Consider the following 18,417-nt stretch of genomic DNA (forward strand, 5'->3'; position numbering starts at 1 on the left):
TGGACAACAACTTTATTAGCAGCGTCCTCTCTCGCTGGACGGCAAGCCGGGAAGTGGAGCTCGGCGAGTTGGTGCGACGACGTTGTGGGTTGAGCCTGGTAAGTGGAAAATCGCTTTGGCTCTATGACACGGCGACGAGACAGGGATAAAGACGGTGTCGACGAAGACGATCGGTGGAGGCGCTAGAGGATACATCAAGGACTTCAAGCCGCAATTCGGAGTCGGGTGCAAACGAAGGTGGGGATTAGGAAACTATAATTCCCAGAAGACACGAAGCTTTCCTGTGTCGCAAGGCCTAATGGGACAGGTAGTTTTGTGCACGGCGCCACCTATTTGAGGCTTGAGGTGTCTCCTGATCCAAGAAATGGAGCTGGAACAGAGAGAGGGGTGAGTAGCGGAGCTTTGTGTAAACGAGAAATCCGAAAACACTGCTGCGTGATGTGCAGCAGTCGACCGGAGTGGTCTTAAGGCGGGTGGGGATTGTAGTTTGTGAAGTTGTTTTCTTTTAGAATCTTTTTGGGGTGCTGGTAGCTGTACTGGAGCATCCTAGGGAAGAAGACTAGGAGTTTGTGTGCCCTCATGGATCTGAGAGCAAGAAGAGCGTGGTTTCCAAGATCTGAGGGATGAGGCTAGGGTCTTATTCCTAGGAGTGAGGGAGGAGGGTTGTTGGGGCCTGGACCCCTGGATGTGAGGGAGGAGGGGTAGGGCCTGGACTCCTGAGGGTGAGGAAGGAGGCTAGGGTCTGATTCTTGGGTGTTAGGGAGGAGGGCTCGGGCCTGGACCCCAGGGTGTGCGGGAGGAAGGCTGGGGCCTGGACCCGAGTGTCTGAGGAGGGACTGGAGAGCACGGTTCCTGAAACCTATCGGCCTTATAGGACCATGGCAGCCGTGGGCTTTGAAGAGTTCTCAGCGCCACCAGGCTCAGAGCTGGCTCTGCCTCCCCTGTTTGGTGGCCACATCCTGGAGAGTGAGCTAGAGACAGAAGTGGAGTTTGTGTCCGGTGGTCTGGGTGGTTCAGGACTCCGGGAGCGGGATGAAGAGGAAGAGGCAGCTCGGGGTCGCAGGCGTCGCCAACGGGAACTAAACAGAAGAAAGTACCAGGCGCTAGGTCGGCGCTGCCGGGAGATCGAGCAGGTAGGTGAGTGTGGATTCCCATTTTGGGGGTCCTCTAGCCTAAACTGCTTCCTCTTTCTCCTCCTCTTCCTCCTCCTCCTCCTCCTCCTCCTCCTCCTCCTCCTCCTCCTCCCAGTTTCCTTCTCTTCTTCTCGTGTCCTCTCGTACTAGAACAAATGAACAGATCCACGTGGGTCGAAATCTGCCAGGCACCCGGAGTGCTCTCTTTCAGAACATATGTATTCCTTATTTTTCTTGTTGTCATGATAAAATACCCGACAAAGCAACTTGAGGAAGGGCTTACTTTGGCTTAGAGTTTGAGGATACATCATGGCGGAGAAGCCATGGTGGCAAGAGCCTGAAATAGCTAGTCATGTTGCATCCATAGTCAGGAAGGAGAGAGAGAAAGAGAGAGAGATACTGGTGCTCAGCTTCGCTTTTCCTTTTTATTAAATTCCAGGTTCCAGTCCATGAAAATGGTGCTGCCCACATTCAGAGCACACACACACACACACACACACACACACACACACACACACACATAATGTTTATGAGTATTTTGCCTGCATGTATGTATGCCTGCATGCATGTATGTCTGTGCATCATGTTGTGCATGCTTAATACCCACAAAGACTGGACTAGGGCATTGGATCCCTTGGAATTAGAGTTACAAATGGTTGTTAGCCACTATATGGGTGCTGGGAATTGAATCTGGGTCTTCTGAAAGAATAGCCAGTGCTCTTAACCAACGAGCCATCTCTCCAACACTTCCCCTCCCCCAAGTAAGCTCTCTTACCTGCCGAGTTGTTGCTCCATCCCCTAAGCCTCCATTCTTAATTCACCCCACTAAGAATAGATTCCACATTTAGAAATCCAAGTTCAAGTTGAGTAATTTGCAAGAATCCACACAGCTGATGAGTGGCAGAGCAGGAAATTGGGGGTCTTTCTGATCAGAAGGAACATATTGGACATTTAGCCCATGTCCTAGGCTCTGTTTGTCTGAGTCACATCCCTTTCCTTCCATGCCTGGGCTGGGGTCTTCAGAAACTTCAGGGGCTATTCCTTGCCAAAGTGTTTTCTTTCTGACTTGTTGCTCATTTGTCTCCTATTTATCATTCACATATTGGCTTAATGGTCTTCCCGATGGCCCTTATTACAGTGGCCATCTTCGGGTCTAATACCTAACATGCAGACTGTTGGTGTCTGCCAAACACTTTGGTGCTTATATTAATGACTTTTACATTTCTGTGACTCCAGCACCCAACAGAAGCAACTTAAAGGAGGAAAGATTTATTTTGACTCATGACTCCAGTGCATCATGGTGAGGATGCTCAGTAGAGCGGCTCAGTTTGTGTAGGCAGGAACACGTGTAAGAGGCTTTTCACATCACTGTGTACCAGGAAGCAGAGAGGAAGACAGGAACCACAGACTGGGTATAACATTCAGAGGCCCAGCCCTAATAATTGATCTCAGCTAGGCAGATGCACTTCTGGAACTTTCCCAAGCCTCCCACCAACAACTGAGAGCCATGCATTGAAAGCTTGAGCCCGTGAGGGTGTGGCGGGTGAGTGAGACTAGCCCTCATAAGCTCGTATGTTGGCGTGCTTGTTCCCCAGTTAGTCAGCTATTGGGGAAGGATTGTGAGGTGTGACCTTATAAGAGGAGGTGTGTCTCTGGGGGTGGGCTTTGAGGTTTCAAAAGGCCATGCCAAGCCCAGTCTCTTTCTATGCCTGCTGCCTGCAAATCAGGATGTAAGTCTCTCAGCTACTGGTCCAGAGCCATGCTCGTCTGCTTCCCACCATGATGATAATGGACTAACCCTCTAAAACTATAAGCAAGCCCAAGTCAATGCTTTCTTCTGTAAGATTTACCTTGGTCATGGTGCCTCTTCACAGCAATAGAACAGTAACTAAAAAAAGGAAGTATTTCAGATTCATAGTGGAAATTTCTGTAATCATTCATTCAGCAAGGTTTGACTGAGGCTCTACCAGGCAGGCTCTGTTTAGGCCTGGGGGACACAGGCACATTGCTGTCACTGGGAGCTTATGTTGTGGGTGGATAGACAGACAGTAAGCAAACCAAGTAAAGAAGATGTGTGTGTTAAGAAAAAATAAAGGAGCCAGGCAGTGGTGGTGCACGCCTTTAATCCCAGCACTCAGGAGGCAGAGGCAAGTGGGTCTTTATGAGTTCAAGACCAGCCTGGTCTACAGAGTAAGTTCTATGATAGCCAGGGCTACACAGAGAAACCCTGTCTAGACCCCTCCCCCCCCCAAAAAAAATAAAGAAAAGAAAAGATTAAGGGGAGGCAGAGCTCTGCAAGTTCTAGGCCAGGCATGACTAATAGTGAGATGCTGGCTCAAAATAAATAGAGAGAGAGGACAAGAGAACATGTGGAAAGACCATGTCTAGACCAGGAGTGTGTTCTGGGGAGTCTAATAGAGGATTAACTCATGGTGGGCCGGGGAAAGGAGTGAATGAAGTAGGGCCTTGGGCCCTGAGATGTCTCCATAGAGCTAGGTACATGGAAGGCATGGCATTAGAAACACTGAATAAGTGAATAGGACAATAGATGAAGTCCAGCTGACCCAGGCTTCTGTATTAGTTACTTCTCTGTTACTGTGACAAAATGCCATGGCCGAGGCAACTTGAAGAAGAGTTTATTTTAGCTTAGAGTTCCAGAGGGTTCAAATCCAAAATGGTGGAGCAGAGGCATCAGGAAGCTGGGAACTCACACCTTGAACAGCAAGCATGAAGCAGAGAAACAGCCCTGGGAACAGTGTGAGGCTCTTGAAACCTCAGAGCCTGGTCCCAGTGATGTATTTCCGCCAGTACGGCCACACCTCCTAGACCTCCCCAAATAGTGCCAACAACTGGAAACCAAGTATTCAGATGCCAGAGCCTCTGAGGACATTTCTCATTCAAACCATTGCATTTCTTCTGCTGTCCTGCAGGTGAATGAGCGAGTCTTGAACAGGCTCCATCAGGTGCAAAGGATAACTCGGAGACTCCAGCAGGAGCGCAGGTACCATTCTGCATGCTCTGTGGGTCCAGCACCTCTGCTCCCGACATGTTCCCACCACCTTTCACCCTGTGCACCATCTCTCATCTTCCTGGCCTTCACAAGGCACAGAGACAAAGCTGAAGACATGGGTCCAGAATGAGATAAATGGAGAAATGGAATTGGGTCTTGGAGAAAAGAGCTGGCCCTGGGAGTGGACTAAGGGGTAGGACAGAGCGTTTGCTCGGTGTAAGTAGAGAGGACCGCAGGAAGGAAGCAGCGTAGCGCTTACTTGCTGAGTCTCTGAGCTGCATCCTCCGACATTAAGGGTAGCAAGCAGCAGCATCTGGAGTCTGCATCGAGGCTTGAGCTAGAGTTCACTGTGGCAAGCTCAGGTCAGTACCTCCTGCCGGGCACTGGTATCCCCATGGTCAGGTAGGGTTTGAGCCCTACCGTCAGCTGCCCACTTGCTGTATCCCTCTGACACAGGAACAAGCTTACGATTCAGAGCTCTTTGAGGCCAAGTCCACCAAGCTCTTCTCAGTTCCACAGCTTGGCACATTGGACTCTATGGGCCCTCCCTAAGAACACTTTCCTGGCGTCTTGATACTCCTAGGCAGTTCCTTCTCAACCATCCCTGCTGCTCAGTCTTCACACTCCCAGATCCTCACCCTGTAGGTGGAGTTTTCCTGCCCCAACCACCTGCTCCCAAATAACCACTCAGAATCTTAACATTAATTATAAATGCTCGGCCAATAACTCAGGCTTGTTACTAACTAGCTCTTACATTTTAAATTAACCCATATTCCTTATTTACACTCTGCCACATGGTGGTACCTTTATTAGCATGGCACATTCATCTCCTGCTCCCTCTGCATCTCTCTGTCAACTCCTCTGAACTCCCATGACTCCACCCTTCTTCCTCCCAGCATCCTCTTAGTCTGGTTTTCCTGCCTAACCTCCCCCTGCCGAGCTATAGGCCAGTCAGCTCTTTATTAGCCAGTGGAAGTAATACATATTCATAGTGTGCCAAAAGATTGTTCCACAGCATCACCCAGTAGTCAGTTCCTAGGATACGTTGTCAGGTATGGTAGCTTCTAGCTAGCTATAGATGGCTATTTTTGCTTATATTTGATAAATTAAAATTTAAATTTACAGGCTGGAGAGGTGGATTGGTGGTTAAGAGTACTTACTACTCTTGGAGAGGGCCCATGTTCAATTTCCACCACCTACATGGCGGCTCACAACTGTCTGTACCTCCAGTCTAGGGGATCCAACTCCCTCTTCTGGCCACTGTGGGTGTCAGGCATGTACAAGGTACACACACATGCACACACACATGCATATGAAAATAGCTATACACATAAAAATAAATCATAAGAGGACAGAAGTAATATCGTGTTTGCCTGGAAAAATCCAGTGAGGGGCTGGGTTTTGGCTCATTAGTAGAGCATCTGCCTAGAATCTCCCAAGAAGGGCTGGGCATGTGGCCTAGCCATAGAGCATTTGCCTAGCGTGTGCAAGGTCCTGAGTTCAATCTCTCTGTCATTTTTTAAAATTTTATTTTAAATTTATTTATTTTATATCCTGACCACAGTTTCCCTTTCCTCCTCTCCTCCCAGTCCTCCCCACTACCTCTCCTCCACCCCCATCTACTCCTGTTCAAGAAAGGACAGGTCTCCCATGAGTATCAACAAAACATGACATAATCAAGTTGCAGTAAGACCAAGCACCTCCCTTTGTATTAAGGCTGGGCAAGGCAACCCAGTATGAGAAATAATATTTCAGAAGCCAGCAAAAGGGTTAGAGACATAGGGACAGCCCCTACTCCCTCTGTTAGGAGTCCCACAAGAAGACCACGCTACACAACTGTCACACGTATGTAGAGGGCTCAGATTGTTGATTCCTAATGAGTTCCTATGAACCAGGTTAGTTGATTCTGTAGGTTTTCCTGTGATGTCCTTGACCCCTCTGGCTCCTGCAATCCTTCTATCCTTTCTCTTTAGCAGGATTCCCCAAACTCTGCCTAATGTTTCTTTGGCTGTGGGTCTCTGTCTCTGTTTCCATCAGTTGCTAGATGAAGCCTCTCTGATGACAGCTGGGCTAGGCACCAATCTATGAGTATGGCAGAATATCTTTAGGCAATATTACATTGACATTTTTTTTTCTCCAGTCATTTTGGTTCTATCCTAGGTCTCTGGGTCATCCAGCCTCTGGGTGCTGGCACTCCAGGCAGTGTCAGGGATGGGCTTACTCTCCTGGCATGCGTCAGTGGTTGGTCACTCCCTCTATGCCACTGTTACCCCAGCACATCCCATAGGCAGGACGGACTGTAGATCGAGGGTTATGTGGCTGGGTTGGTATCCCAATCCCTCCACTGGAAGTCTTGCCTGGCCACAGGAATGGCCATTTCAGGCTATGTATCCATTATTGCTGGGAGTCTTAGCTGGGATCATCCTTGTAGATTCCTGGGAGTTACCCTTATCCCAGGTTTCTACCTGACCCCAGATTACCCCTCCTTTCCACTCGTCTCTTTCAGTACTCTCCCCGCCCATTCCCCAACCTTATCCTTCATGTTCCCATCTCTACCCTCCCTCAGTCCACCCAAGAAATGTCTTCTATTTCCCACTCCCAGGGAGATCCAAGCATCCCACCTTGGGCCCTCCTTATTACCTAGCCTCTCAGGGTCTGTGGTTTATAGCATGGTTATCCTTTACTTTGTAGCTAATATCCAATTATGAGTGAGTACATACCATGTTTGTCTTTCTGGGTCTGTGTTACATCACTCAGGATGATATTTTTCTAGTTCTATCTATTTGCTTTCAAATTTCCTGATGTCATCATTCTTAATAGCTGAGTAATACTCCATTGTGTGAATGTACCACATTTTCTTTATCCATTCTTCAGTTGAGGGCATCTAGTTTGTTTCCAGGTTTTGACTATTATGATTAATGCTGCTATGAACGTAGCTGAGCATGTATCTTTGTGGTAGGATTGAACATTCCTTGGTTATATGCCCAAGAGTGGTATAACTGGGTCTTGAGGTAAATTGATTCCTAATTTTCTGAGAAATCACCGTAATGCCAATTTTCAAAGTAGCTGTACAAGTTTGCACTCCCACCAACAATGGAGGCATGTTCCCCTTGCTCCATATGCTCTCCAACATAATGGGTCATTTGTGTTTTGTTTTGGGTTTTTTTTTTTTTTTTTTTATTTATATATTTAATTTTTTTTTCTATCATCAGCTTGATACAGTACAGATTCTTTTTTTAATAGTGAAATGTTTCACTGAAGCTTGCCCAGTGATTGAGTAAAACCAAAACATTATAAGCCACAGTCATCCTAGGGTCCTCCCTGCTATGTAGTCTCCCTGGATCTGTGGGTTGCAGTCTGATTGTCCTTTGCTTTACATCTAGTGTCCACTTCTGAGTGAGTACAGAACATGTTTGTCCTTCTGGGTCTGGGTTACCTCACTCAGGATGATATTTTCTAGTTCCATCCATTTGCCTGCAAATTTCATGCTGTCATTGTTTTCTCTGTTGAGTAGTACTCCATTGTGTATATGTACCACATTTTCTTATTCCATTCTTCAGTTGATGGGCACCTAGGTTGTTTCCAGGTTCTAGTTATTACGAATAATGCTGCTATGAACATAGTTGAGCATGTATCTTTGTGGTATGATTGAGCATTCCTTGGGTATATGCCCAAGAGTGGTATGGCTGGGTCTTGTGGTAGATCAATTTCCAATTTTCTGAGAAACCACCATACTGATTTCCACAGTGGTTTTACAAGTTTGCACTCCCACCAACAGTGGAGGAGTGTTCCCTTTGCTCTTCATCCTCTCCAACATAGACTGTCATTTGTGTTTTTGATCTTAGCCATTCTGACAGGTGTAATCTCAGATCTGTTTTGATTTGCATTTCCTTGATGGCTAAAGATGATGAGCGTTTCTTTAAGTTTTTCTCTACTGTTTGAGATTCTTCTGTTGAAAAGTCTCTGTTTAGTTCAGTATCCCATTTTTTAATTGGATTATTTGGTTTTTTGATTTCTAGTTTCTTGAATTTTTTTAATATATTTTAGAGATCAGCCCTCTGTTGGTTGTGGGTTTGGTGAAGATCTTTTCCCATTCTGTAGGATGCCATTTTGTCCTATTGATGTTATCCTCTGCCTTGCCGAAGCTTTTCAGTTTTATGAGGTCCCATTTATTAATTGTTGATCTTAGTGTCTGTGCTACTGGTGTTCTGTTCACAAAGTTGTCTCCTGTGTTAATGCGTTCAAGGCTGTTTCCCACTTTCTTTTCTATCAAGTTCAGTGTAACTGGATTTATGTTGAGGTCTTTGATCCACTTGGACTTGAGTTTTGTGCAGGATGATAGATATGGATCTATTTGCAGTCTTCTACCTGCCGACGTCTAGTTATGCCTGCACCATTTGTTGAAGATGCTTTCTTTTCTCCATTGTATATGTTTAACTTCTTTGTCAAAAATCAACTGTCCATAGGTGTGTAGATTTATGTCTGTGTCTTTGGTTCAATTCCATTGATCAATGTGTCTGTTTTTATGCCAATACTATGTGTTTTTTATTACTATAACCCTGTAGTAGATCTTGAAATCAAGGATGGTGATAACCTCTGACAGTTCTTTTATTGTACAGGATTATTTAGCTATCCTGGGTTTTTGTTTTTCCATATGAATTGAGTATTGTTCTTTCAAGTTCTGTAAAGAATTGTATTGGAATTTTGATGGGGATTGCATTTGGCCCTTTTTACTATGTTAATCCATTTTCTGATATTGTCCCCAATTTCTTTTTTCAAAGACTAGAAGTTCTTATCAATACAGGTTTTTCACTTGCTTGGGTAGTTACCCTAATAAGTTTTGTATTGTTTGTGACTACTGTGAAGGGTGTTGTTTCCCTAATTTCTTTCTCAGCCCTTTTGTTATTTGTATATAAGAGGGCTACTGATTTTTTTGAGTTAATCTTGTATCTATCCAGCTACTTCGATAATGATGTTTATCAGCTGTAGGAGTCCCCTAGTAGAATTGGGGTCGCTTATGTATACTATCATATCATCTGCAAATAGCAATACTTTAACTTATTCTTTTCCAGTTTACTAAATTGAATTTCTAATTTTTCTTGTCCAATTCTCCTTTTGTTTTCTTACTGCTCTAGCTAGAGCTTTGAGTACTATATTGAGTAGATATGGAGAGAATGGACAGCCTTGTTTTGTTCCTGATTTTAGTGGAATTGTTTTGAGTTTCTCTCCATTTAATTTGATGTTGGCTGTCAGCTTGCTGTAAATTGCCTTTATTTTTATTTATTTATTTATTTATTTATTTATTTATTTATTTATTTGGTTTTTTGAGATAGGGTTTCTCTGTGTAGTGTTGGCGCCTATCCTGGAACTCACTCTGTAGTTCAGGCTGGCCTCGAACTCACAGAGATCTGCCTGCCTCTGCCTCCCGAGTGCTGGGATTAAAGGCGTGTGCCACCACGCCTGTAAATTGCCTTTATTATGTTTAGGTATGTTCCCTGTATTCCTGATCTCTCTAGAACCTTTATCATGAAGGGGTGTTGGATTTTGTCACTGGCCTTTTTAGCATCTAATGAGATGATCATGTGGTTTTTTTCTTTCAGTTTGTTTATGTGTTGTATTACATTGATAGATTTTTGTATGTTGAACCATCCTTGCATCTCTGGGATGAAGCCCACTTGATCTTGGTGGATGATCTTCTCATTGTGTTTTTGGATTTGGTTTGCCAGTATTTTATTGAGTATTTTTGCATCAATGTTCATGAGGAAATTGGTCTGTAATTTTCTTTGTTCAATCTTTTTGTAGTTTGGGTATCAGGGTAACTGTGTCCTCATAGAAAGAATTTGACAATGTTTCTTCTGTTTTTATTTTGTGGAATAATTTGAGGAGTACTGGTATTAACTCTTATTTGAAAGTCTGGTAAAATTCTGCACTGAAACCTTCTTGCCCTGAGCTTTTCTTGGTTGGAACTGCTTCTATTTCCTTGGGGGTTATAGTTCTTTTTAAATTATTTATCTGATCTTGATTTAATTTTGATAAGTGGTATCTATCAAGAAATTTGTCCATTTCTTTTAGATTTTCCAGGTTTGTAGAGTACCTGTTTTTGAAGTATGACCTGTTGATTCTTTGGATTTCCTCATTGTTTGTTGTTATGTCTCCCTTTTTGTTTTCGATTTTGTTAATTTGCATATTCTTTCTCTGCCTTTTGGTTAGTTTGGATAAGGGTTTGTCTATGTTGTTGATTCTCTCAAAGAACCAACTCTGTTTCATTGCTTCCTTGTATTGTTCCCTTTGTTTCTATTTTATTGATTTCAGCCCGCAGTTTGATTATTTCCTGCCTTCTACTCCTCTAGGGTGTGTTTGCTTCTTTTTGTTCTAGAGCTTTCAGAGGTGCTGTTAGGTTACTAGTATGAGATCTCTCCAAATTCTTCATGAAGGCATTTAGTGCTATGAACCTTCCTTTTATCATGGCTTTCATTGTATCCCACAAGTTTGGGTATGTTGTGCATTCATTTTCATTAAATTCTGGGAAGTCTTCAATTTCTTTCTTTGTTTCTTCCTTCACCCATTGGTAACTCCGTAGAGAGTTGTTTAGTTTCCATGAGTTTGTAGGCTTCCTGTAGTTTCTATTGTTGTTGAAATTCAGCTTTAATCCATGGTGGTCTGATAGGATGCAGGGGGTTATTTCAATTTTCTTGTATCTGTTGAGACTTGCTTTGTGGCTGAGTATATGGTCAGTTTTGGAGAAGGTTCCATGAGGTGCTGAGAAGTTATATTCTTTGTGTTTGGGTGAAATGTTTTGTAGATATCTGTTAGGTCCATGTGAGTCATAATGTTTGCTAGTTCTGTTATTTCCCTGTTTTCTTTCTGTCTGGATGACCATTGTGAGAGTGAGGTGTTGAAGTCTCCCACTATTAATGTATGGGGTTCATTGTGTGATTGACGCTTTAGTAATGTTTCTTTTACAAATGTGGGTTCCCTTGCATTTGGGGCATAGATGTTCAGAATTGAGACATTATCTTGGTGGATTTTTCCTTTGATGAGTATGAAATGTCCTTCTCCATCTTTTTTGTTTAATTTTGGTTTGAAGTCGATTTTATTAGATGTTAGGATAGCTACACTAGCTTCCTTCTTAGGTCCAACCCTTTATTCTGAGGTAATGTCTATCTTTGATGTTAACATGTTTCTTGTATGCAGCAGAAGGGTGCATCCTGTTTTCATATCTACTATGTTAGCCTGTGTTTTTTTATTGGCGAATTGAGTCCATTGATATTGAGAGATATTAATGACTAGTGATTTTTAATTCCTGTTCTTTTGTTGTTGTTGTTGGTAGTGGTTGTAGTTGGTGTGTGTGTGTGTGTGTGTGTGTGTGTGTGTGTGTGTGTGTGTTTCCCTTCTTTGGGTTTTGCTGGTGTGAGATTATCTATTGCCCATGTTTTCATGGGTGTAGTTAACTTCCTTGGGTTGTAGTTTTTCTTCTAGTATCTTCTATAGGGCTGGATTTGTGGATAGATATGTTTTAAATTTGACTTTGTCATAAAATATCTTGTTTTCTCCATCTCTGGTGACTGAAAGTTTTGCTAGGTATATTAGTCTGGGCTGGCATCCATGGTCTCTTACGAGTCTGCAAGACATCAGTCCAGGCTCTTCTGGCTTTTAGGGTCTCATTTGAGAAGTCAGGCGTGATTCTAATAGTTCTGCCTTTATATGTTCCTTAGCCTTTTTCCTTTGCAGCTCTTAATATTCTTCTTTGTTCTGTATGTTTAGTGTTTTGATTATTATGTGGCACAGGGATTTTCTTTTCTGAGCCAATCTATTTGGTGTTCTGTAAGTTTCTTGTACCTTTATAGGCATGTCCTTCTTTATGTTTGGACATTTTTGTCCTGTGATTTTATTAAATATATTCTCTTGAGGTTTTGAGCTGGAATTTTTTTTGTTGTTGTTTCTTTCGAGACAAGGTTTCTCTGTGTAGCTTTGCACCTTTCCTGGAACTTGCTTTGGAGACCAGGCTGGCCTCAAACTCACAGAGATCCACCTGGCTCTGCCTCCCGAGTGCTGGGATTAAAGGCGTGCGCCACCACCGCCTGGTGAGCTGGGATTCTTCTTCTTCTATTTCTATTATTCTTAGGTTTGGTCTTTTCACTGTGTCCCAGATTTTCTAGATGTTTTGTGTTATAAGTTTTTTGATTTAACATTTTCTTTGATTGATGAACCGATTTCTTCTATTGTATCTTCAATGTTTCACACGTCAGTTGGCCCGGGGCTGAGATGGCTCTGATCTGAACCACCCTTCCCTAGTTCTGGGCCCAGGGTCAGGGTGGGTTTCTCTAGCCAGCCCCTCTTCCCTACAGCCTGCATGTGTGCCAGTGCACCCCGTGCGTGAAGTGGACAAGGAGACAGGAAGAGGGCATTGGATCCCTGGGTTACAGAAGGTTGTGAGCTGCCATGTGGCTACTACTAGGTTCAAACCTGGGTCCTCGGAAGAGCATTCAGTACTCTTGCTGAACCATCTCTCTAAGCCCTTGGATTCAACCTCTAGTACTGTAAAAGAAAAAAGTGTGAGAATGGAGCTGGAATTATAGGTAGTTGTGGGCTACCCAATGCGAATGCTGGGAACTGAACTCAGGTCCTCAGGAAGAGCAGCATGCCCCCACCCCTCCGGCCCTTGTTTGTTTTCTTTTTTGTTTTGTTTCAAGGCAGGATTTTTCTGTGTAGCCCTGACTGTCCTAGAACTCGCTGTGTAGGCCAGTGTGGCCTCGAACTTGGAGATCCACCTGCAGGCCTCTGCCTCCCAAGTGCTGGGATTAAAGGCTTGTGCCACCATGCCCAGGTGTTTGTTTTTAATTAGTTTATTTTAAAAAATCTTTTGTGTCTCTATGTGTGATTGTTTATATGCACCCATGTAGGTCACTTGTGGAGACCATAAGAGAGCCTGGGAGCTGGAGTTAGAGGGATTTGTGAACCCTCTGGTGTGGCTACCCGGATCCTCATGATGGAGCAGCAAGTGCTCCTAACAGCTGAGCTATCTCTCTGGCCTTTTTGTTTTGGCTAGAGAGAAAGGCTCTCCCTGTATATTGCAGGCTTTTTTGTTTGTTTCTTCCTGGATGCTGGAATTTTTTCGATGCTCACTCCTTGGCTAGTCAAGATTTCACTTTACAGTAGGATCAGGGGACTTGATGATAGGGGTTGTTGGCCTTTGTAGGTAAAACATGAAGCTGAGAAATTAGCCACCCAAGCTGAGTGATGAAGTCTCTAAACTCTCTACCTGGATCACAGCCACATTCCCAGAGGGTCTCTGGACCACTTGTCATACCCTGCCACTAGGAGGTCTTGTCACAAAATCAAGTTCCCAGCCTCACCCCAGACCTGTTATATCAGAATCTGGTGACTGGGCACACAATCTTCAAATATAAGACAAACCAGGCGGTGGCGCCCACCTTTAATCCCAGCACTCGGGAGGCAGAGGTAGGAGGATCTCTGAGTTCAAGGCCAGCCTGGTCTACAGAGCGAGTTTCAGTACAGCCAGGACTATATAGAGAAACCTTGTCTTGAAAAACAGACAGACAGCCTATCCCTCTGCTCACAGCCTCTCAGTGCCCTCACTGGCATAGTGAGAGTGAGCATCCTCATGAGAGCCAGTGTGGCCTGGCTTGGGTGGCTTGCTTTATGTAGAACTCAACAGCCCCGCAGCACTTCAGTGCCTTGACACGGTCTCCTACTGCCAGAGGTGTTCTTCTGCCATGCCCTCCTCTGTTCAGCTAGCTTTTCTCACACCCCACATTCCGCCCAAGTCAGGGTCTCCTGTTGCCCAGGCCGGCCTCAAACTAACCCTGTACTTCTGATCCTCCTGCCTGACTGTAATTCTTGCTAGGATTACAGGTGCGTTCCTCCGTACTGTTTTATTTGGTGCTGAGTCTGCCAATGTCTTAGAAACAAAACAAAAAATGTTTGGAGACCAAGCATGGTGGTGCACACCTTTAATCCCAGCACTTGGAAGGCAGAGGCATGTGTATCTCTGTAACTTCAAGGCCAGCCTGTTCTTCATAGTAAGTTCAAGGCCAGCCAGGGCTAGATCATGAGACCCTGTCACAAAAACAAAACAAAACAAAACAAAAAAAACCAAACAAACAAAGTTTGGAGCCAGGTGTAGTGGCACACACCTTTAATCCCAGCACTCATGGGACATAGGTAGGTGAATCTCACTGAGTTCGAGGCCAGCCTGGTCTACAAAGCAAAGACAGCCAAGGCTATTCCACAGAGAAACCCTATCTCAAAAACAAATAAATGAATAAATAAATAAGAAGTTTGGTTCTCCTAGCTCAGCGGTGCAATACTTGTGAAGCATGTTCAAGGCCCTGGATTCAGTCTTCATTACCAACAACAAAATTGGAATTCAACTGAATGTTTGCCAATGCTGACAATCACACTGTGTACTTTAGAGATCGGGAAAGTATGCAACCTATCATTCACAGACTTTGGGTCAGACAGGTTCCCAGGCTATGCTCTGAGGCCGCAGAGCTCCAAACCTTTCTAATTTGGGACAACTTTAGATTAAAGTAAAGGGAGATCTGGACTTTATGATGTTACTTCCCTCCCCCAGAAGATACGATGCCACAGAGCCTGCATCTCTGTCCACACAGGTTCCTCATGAGGGTGCTGGACTCCTATGGGGATGACTACCGGGCTAGCCAGTTCACCATTGTGTTGGAGGTGAGCTCTGGTCTCCAGGCAGGTTGGGGGAGTGGGGAGTCCAGTTAAGTCTTTAACTGCCTCCAATGTGCATCTTACCAGGATGATGGCAGCCAAGGCACAGATGTCCCCACCCCAGGCAATGCTGAGAACGAGCCTCCAGAGAAAGAGGGGCTTTCCCCACCCCAAAGGACACCTGCACCCCTAGACCCCAGCAGTCCAGCCCCTGGCGAGGGGCCCAGTGGGCGGAAGAGGCGGAGGGCACCACGGGTGGGGGCTTCGTTGACCCCAGAACTGGCCCCAGTACAGGTGGGAGCCGAGGGCTGGGGCCAAGGCGTGGTGAGAATCTTGGGCTGGGTTTTGAGGGGTTTGGGGCTGGGGGAGGGCTGGGCAGAGTGGCATCAGGATTAAAGTCAGGTAGGACAGGGAAGAGGAGTTGGAAAATTTAGGCTAGAGTTTGAAGAAGAAAATGACTAGATGTGGGAACAGTGGGAACAGAGGAAGTCAGTTGAGGGATACTTGTCAGGCAGGGCTGCTGGAAAGTGAATGGCCCAGAAACCGGTGCCCACAGGCTGATTGGGTGCATGTGTTGAGGGCGGGGTACGTCTCCTAGGTCTCCATATCCACTCACATCTTGTTGCTTATCTTTCCAGATTAAGGTTGAGGAAGACTTTGGCTTTGAAGCAGATGAGGCCTTGGATTCAAGTTGGGTTTCTCGAGGGCCGGACAAACTGCTGTCCTACCCTACCCTAGCCAGCCCACCCTTTGACTAATCCTCTTTCCCCAATAAACAGACTCCCCATGTATACTTGTCTAGGCCACTGTCCACTGCTCCCATCCCTGAAACACTCAGATTCTGGGATTGGAGGCCCAGGCAGAAGATTGCCATAAGTGTGAGGCCACCCTGGCTACACACTTGAGTCCCAGGTCGGCCTAGCCTACATGAATAGTGAGATTTTCTTCTCTCAAAACAACAACAAAAGAAACTCACCAAGGAAAAGACTGTATGGTTGGTTTTCACATTTTTATTGGGGGGCAACAGGGAAGGGGGCCTCTTCCATCAGCAGGAGTATTCACAGGTTCTTCAGCCATTCCAGACTTGGGCCCTGAGGGTCCTGGGGGTGGCTGGGCACATCCGGCATGTTCCCATTATCTCGTACAGGCACTGTGAAATAAAAGGATGAGCCACTGAGATCAGCAGATCTCTAGGGTCCTGTAGAGAAGAGGTAGTCTGTCTCTATATATTCAGAGACAGTATTGGATGCCAGGTGAGAAAGAGGAGAGTAAGGGCCAGAGATTCAGCAGCGGCAGAGACAGCCAAATGAGGGAGATATCTCTAACAGGGACAGAGGAACACAGAACCAGAAATCTGGAGAGAGAAACTCAAAACATGTTAAGTTAAAAGTACAAAGAACATCCAAAATGCAGCAGGGACTCTCCTACACAGCTGTGCCTGCCCCTCCCCCAGCACACGTCTCTGCTCACCTGGGTAGACGTAGGGTGTGGCTCTGTTGATCATGCCAGCATACTTGGTATAGGGGCTGATTATGGGCATAATTATAGCTGTGGAGAAAGGCATAAATGTGAGATCCAAGGATGAAGTGGCTCTCGAGGGGTAGGGAAAGGGCAGAAACCGAGCCCTGGCAAAGGGGAGCAGGAAGAGCCAGCACAACCAGGAGGGCCCTTTGGTGTGTCCCTCAGCACTCCACCATCCCCACTTATCAGAGGTCAGTGTAAATCTTGAAGTGGGGAGTAGCAGAGAGGTCAGAGCCTAGTACTCAAGAACACGTGAGGCCCAAAGGCTGGTCACAAGTTGACAGCTTTTGGATTAGCCCATGTGGGCTATAGCCAAGAGTCTTCGGGAGTGGAGGTGGGTATATAACAGGATTTTTTTTTTTTTTTTTTTGAGACACGGTTTCTCTGAGTAGTTTTTGGTGCCTGTCCTGGGTCTCACTCTGTAGACCAGTCTGGTCTCGAACTCACAGAGATCCGTTTGGCTCTGCCTCCCGAGTGCTGGGATTAAAGGTGTGCACCACTGCCACCTGGCAACAGGAATGTTAATAGACCAGTGTTGCTGACACAAACTCATATAGCTTCTGTGGGCATTCCCACACATGTGGCATACAGAAACACACATATACATAAATCTATTTTTAAAATGTGTTGGAGAGATGGCTCCTCAGTTAAGAGCACTTGCTGATCTTCCAGAGGACTTGAGTTCAATAACCAGCAGCCATGTTCATTAGCTTACAACTGCCTATACCTCCTGCTCCAAAGGATCCTATTCCCTCTTCTGACCTCCACAGGCACACACACACACACTTTTAAACAAAGATTTGCTTGTGCCTGTAATAAAACTTGAGAAGCCAAAGCAGACTGCTGTGAGTTTGAGGCCAGCTTGGGCTAAATAAATTGTGTGTTCCCCTATATCTAAAAACAAACAAACTGAAAAGGTAAAAATAAAATCAGTTCTAGAAAGTATTTAACCTTGGAGCTGTGAGAGAGCTCAGCACGTCAAAGTACCTGCTGCCAAGACTGACAACCTGAGTTCAATCCCTGAGACCCCCAGAGTGGAAGGAGAGAACTGACTCCAGCAAGTAGTCCTCTGACCTCCACAACCAACTGGTGATAAGCACACATACAAATGTAATTCTACATTTAAAGAACGAATCAGTATGCCTCAAATAAGTATCTTAACATTTTCTACATTAAAACTACATACTTTAGGGTATTCTAGGTCTTTGAAGTTAGGGTGCTGGGTGGCTGGTGGGGGGTGGGGGGGTTTAGAATTTCATTATCACACTACGGCTCAGCGATACTGACAATAACTATGGGACTGTGATAACTACCAAACTACAGGTCTCACCCCAGACCTTCGTCATCAGAATTTGCTTAACAGGTCACCCCCATCCCCCAGGGCTTCAGTGCATCTGAACTGTGAACAGCCCTGTCCCAAGGCAGGTTCTTCACCAGAGAGGCTTGCTGGGAGATTTGCCTAAGACAGACTTCTGCACTTCGAAGTCAAAGTACAAGTGAGGCTGTCTTGCGTAGGTGTGTGTAGGGTAGTGAGGAAAGGAGGCTACGGTAATGTCGGAACAGAACGGGCAAGGGGGATGCAAGATGAATTGTGGAATGCCGATGTTCTCAGGGTGGAGGATGCACATTTGCTCCTGGAGCACTCACCGAGACCCCAGATAGAGAAGGACACCACTAGCACCGGCTGGTTCGCCCAGGCATTCTTAAGGAAGGCGGAGATTCCTAGAGAGGTGGGAGAAGAGTCACCCTTGGGGGCTGCTGCGGTGACCTCTAACCCTCTCCTACCACTCCTACTCTGCAAGAGCACCCTCGTGACCGCCGCGCCCCTCTTCTGGGACGGATCCCACCGCGTCCCCAGAGCTCTGCTGAGCCTCATTCACGGGTCAGCCCACGGATCCCTGGGAACTACCTGAGCCCCGCGCACCTCTCGAGTCAGTACTTACTCGCGGCCATCTTGGTCTTGGAGGCGATCAGGGCGCGGAGCTCTCTGGGAGTTGTGGTCCCTTCCTTTGCGCGAGGCTCCGCCCCTTGGGCTGTGCCTTTCCGAGTAGA

At 45.7% G+C, this 18,417-nt stretch overlaps 2 protein-coding genes across 4 annotated transcripts; one reads left to right on the top strand and one right to left on the bottom strand.

Annotated features, from left to right (window-relative positions):
- The first annotated feature begins 17 nt into the window (after positions 1–17).
- On the top strand, positions 18–15,635 carry Tfpt (TCF3 fusion partner). 3 transcript variants are annotated; one of them, XM_052712103.1, is made up of 6 exons: positions 22–387; positions 875–1,133; positions 4,064–4,134; positions 14,781–14,850; positions 14,932–15,138; positions 15,483–15,635. In XM_052712103.1, the coding sequence occupies exons 1-6, from the start codon at positions 365–367 to the stop codon at positions 15,600–15,602; spliced, it is 750 nt and encodes a 249-aa protein (XP_052568063.1). In that variant the 5' UTR covers positions 22–364; the 3' UTR covers positions 15,603–15,635. The 3 variants fall into 3 exon arrangements, with proteins under 3 accessions (XP_052568064.1, XP_052568063.1, XP_052568062.1); XM_052712102.1 differs by having other exon boundaries at positions 23–387; positions 14,932–15,168; XM_052712104.1 differs by lacking the exon at positions 14,932–15,138 and having other exon boundaries at positions 18–387.
- Positions 15,636–15,839: 204 nt separating this feature from the next.
- On the bottom strand, positions 15,840–18,400 carry Ndufa3 (NADH:ubiquinone oxidoreductase subunit A3). Its single transcript, XM_052712107.1, has 4 exons — positions 18,309–18,400; positions 18,013–18,087; positions 16,315–16,392; positions 15,840–15,994 (listed from the first exon to the last, which is right to left on the bottom strand). Exons 1-4 carry the CDS (start codon positions 18,316–18,318, stop codon positions 15,903–15,905), a joined length of 255 nt encoding a protein of 84 aa, XP_052568067.1. The 5' UTR covers positions 18,319–18,400; the 3' UTR covers positions 15,840–15,902.
- Between the last annotated feature and the right edge of the window lie 17 nt (positions 18,401–18,417).

The sequence above is a fragment of the Peromyscus californicus genome, unplaced genomic scaffold, assembly GCF_007827085.1.
Source record: "Peromyscus californicus insignis strain IS unplaced genomic scaffold, ASM782708v3 Scaffold_4__1_contigs__length_199733344, whole genome shotgun sequence".
In the NCBI taxonomy this organism is placed as follows: domain Eukaryota; kingdom Metazoa; phylum Chordata; class Mammalia; order Rodentia; family Cricetidae; genus Peromyscus; species Peromyscus californicus.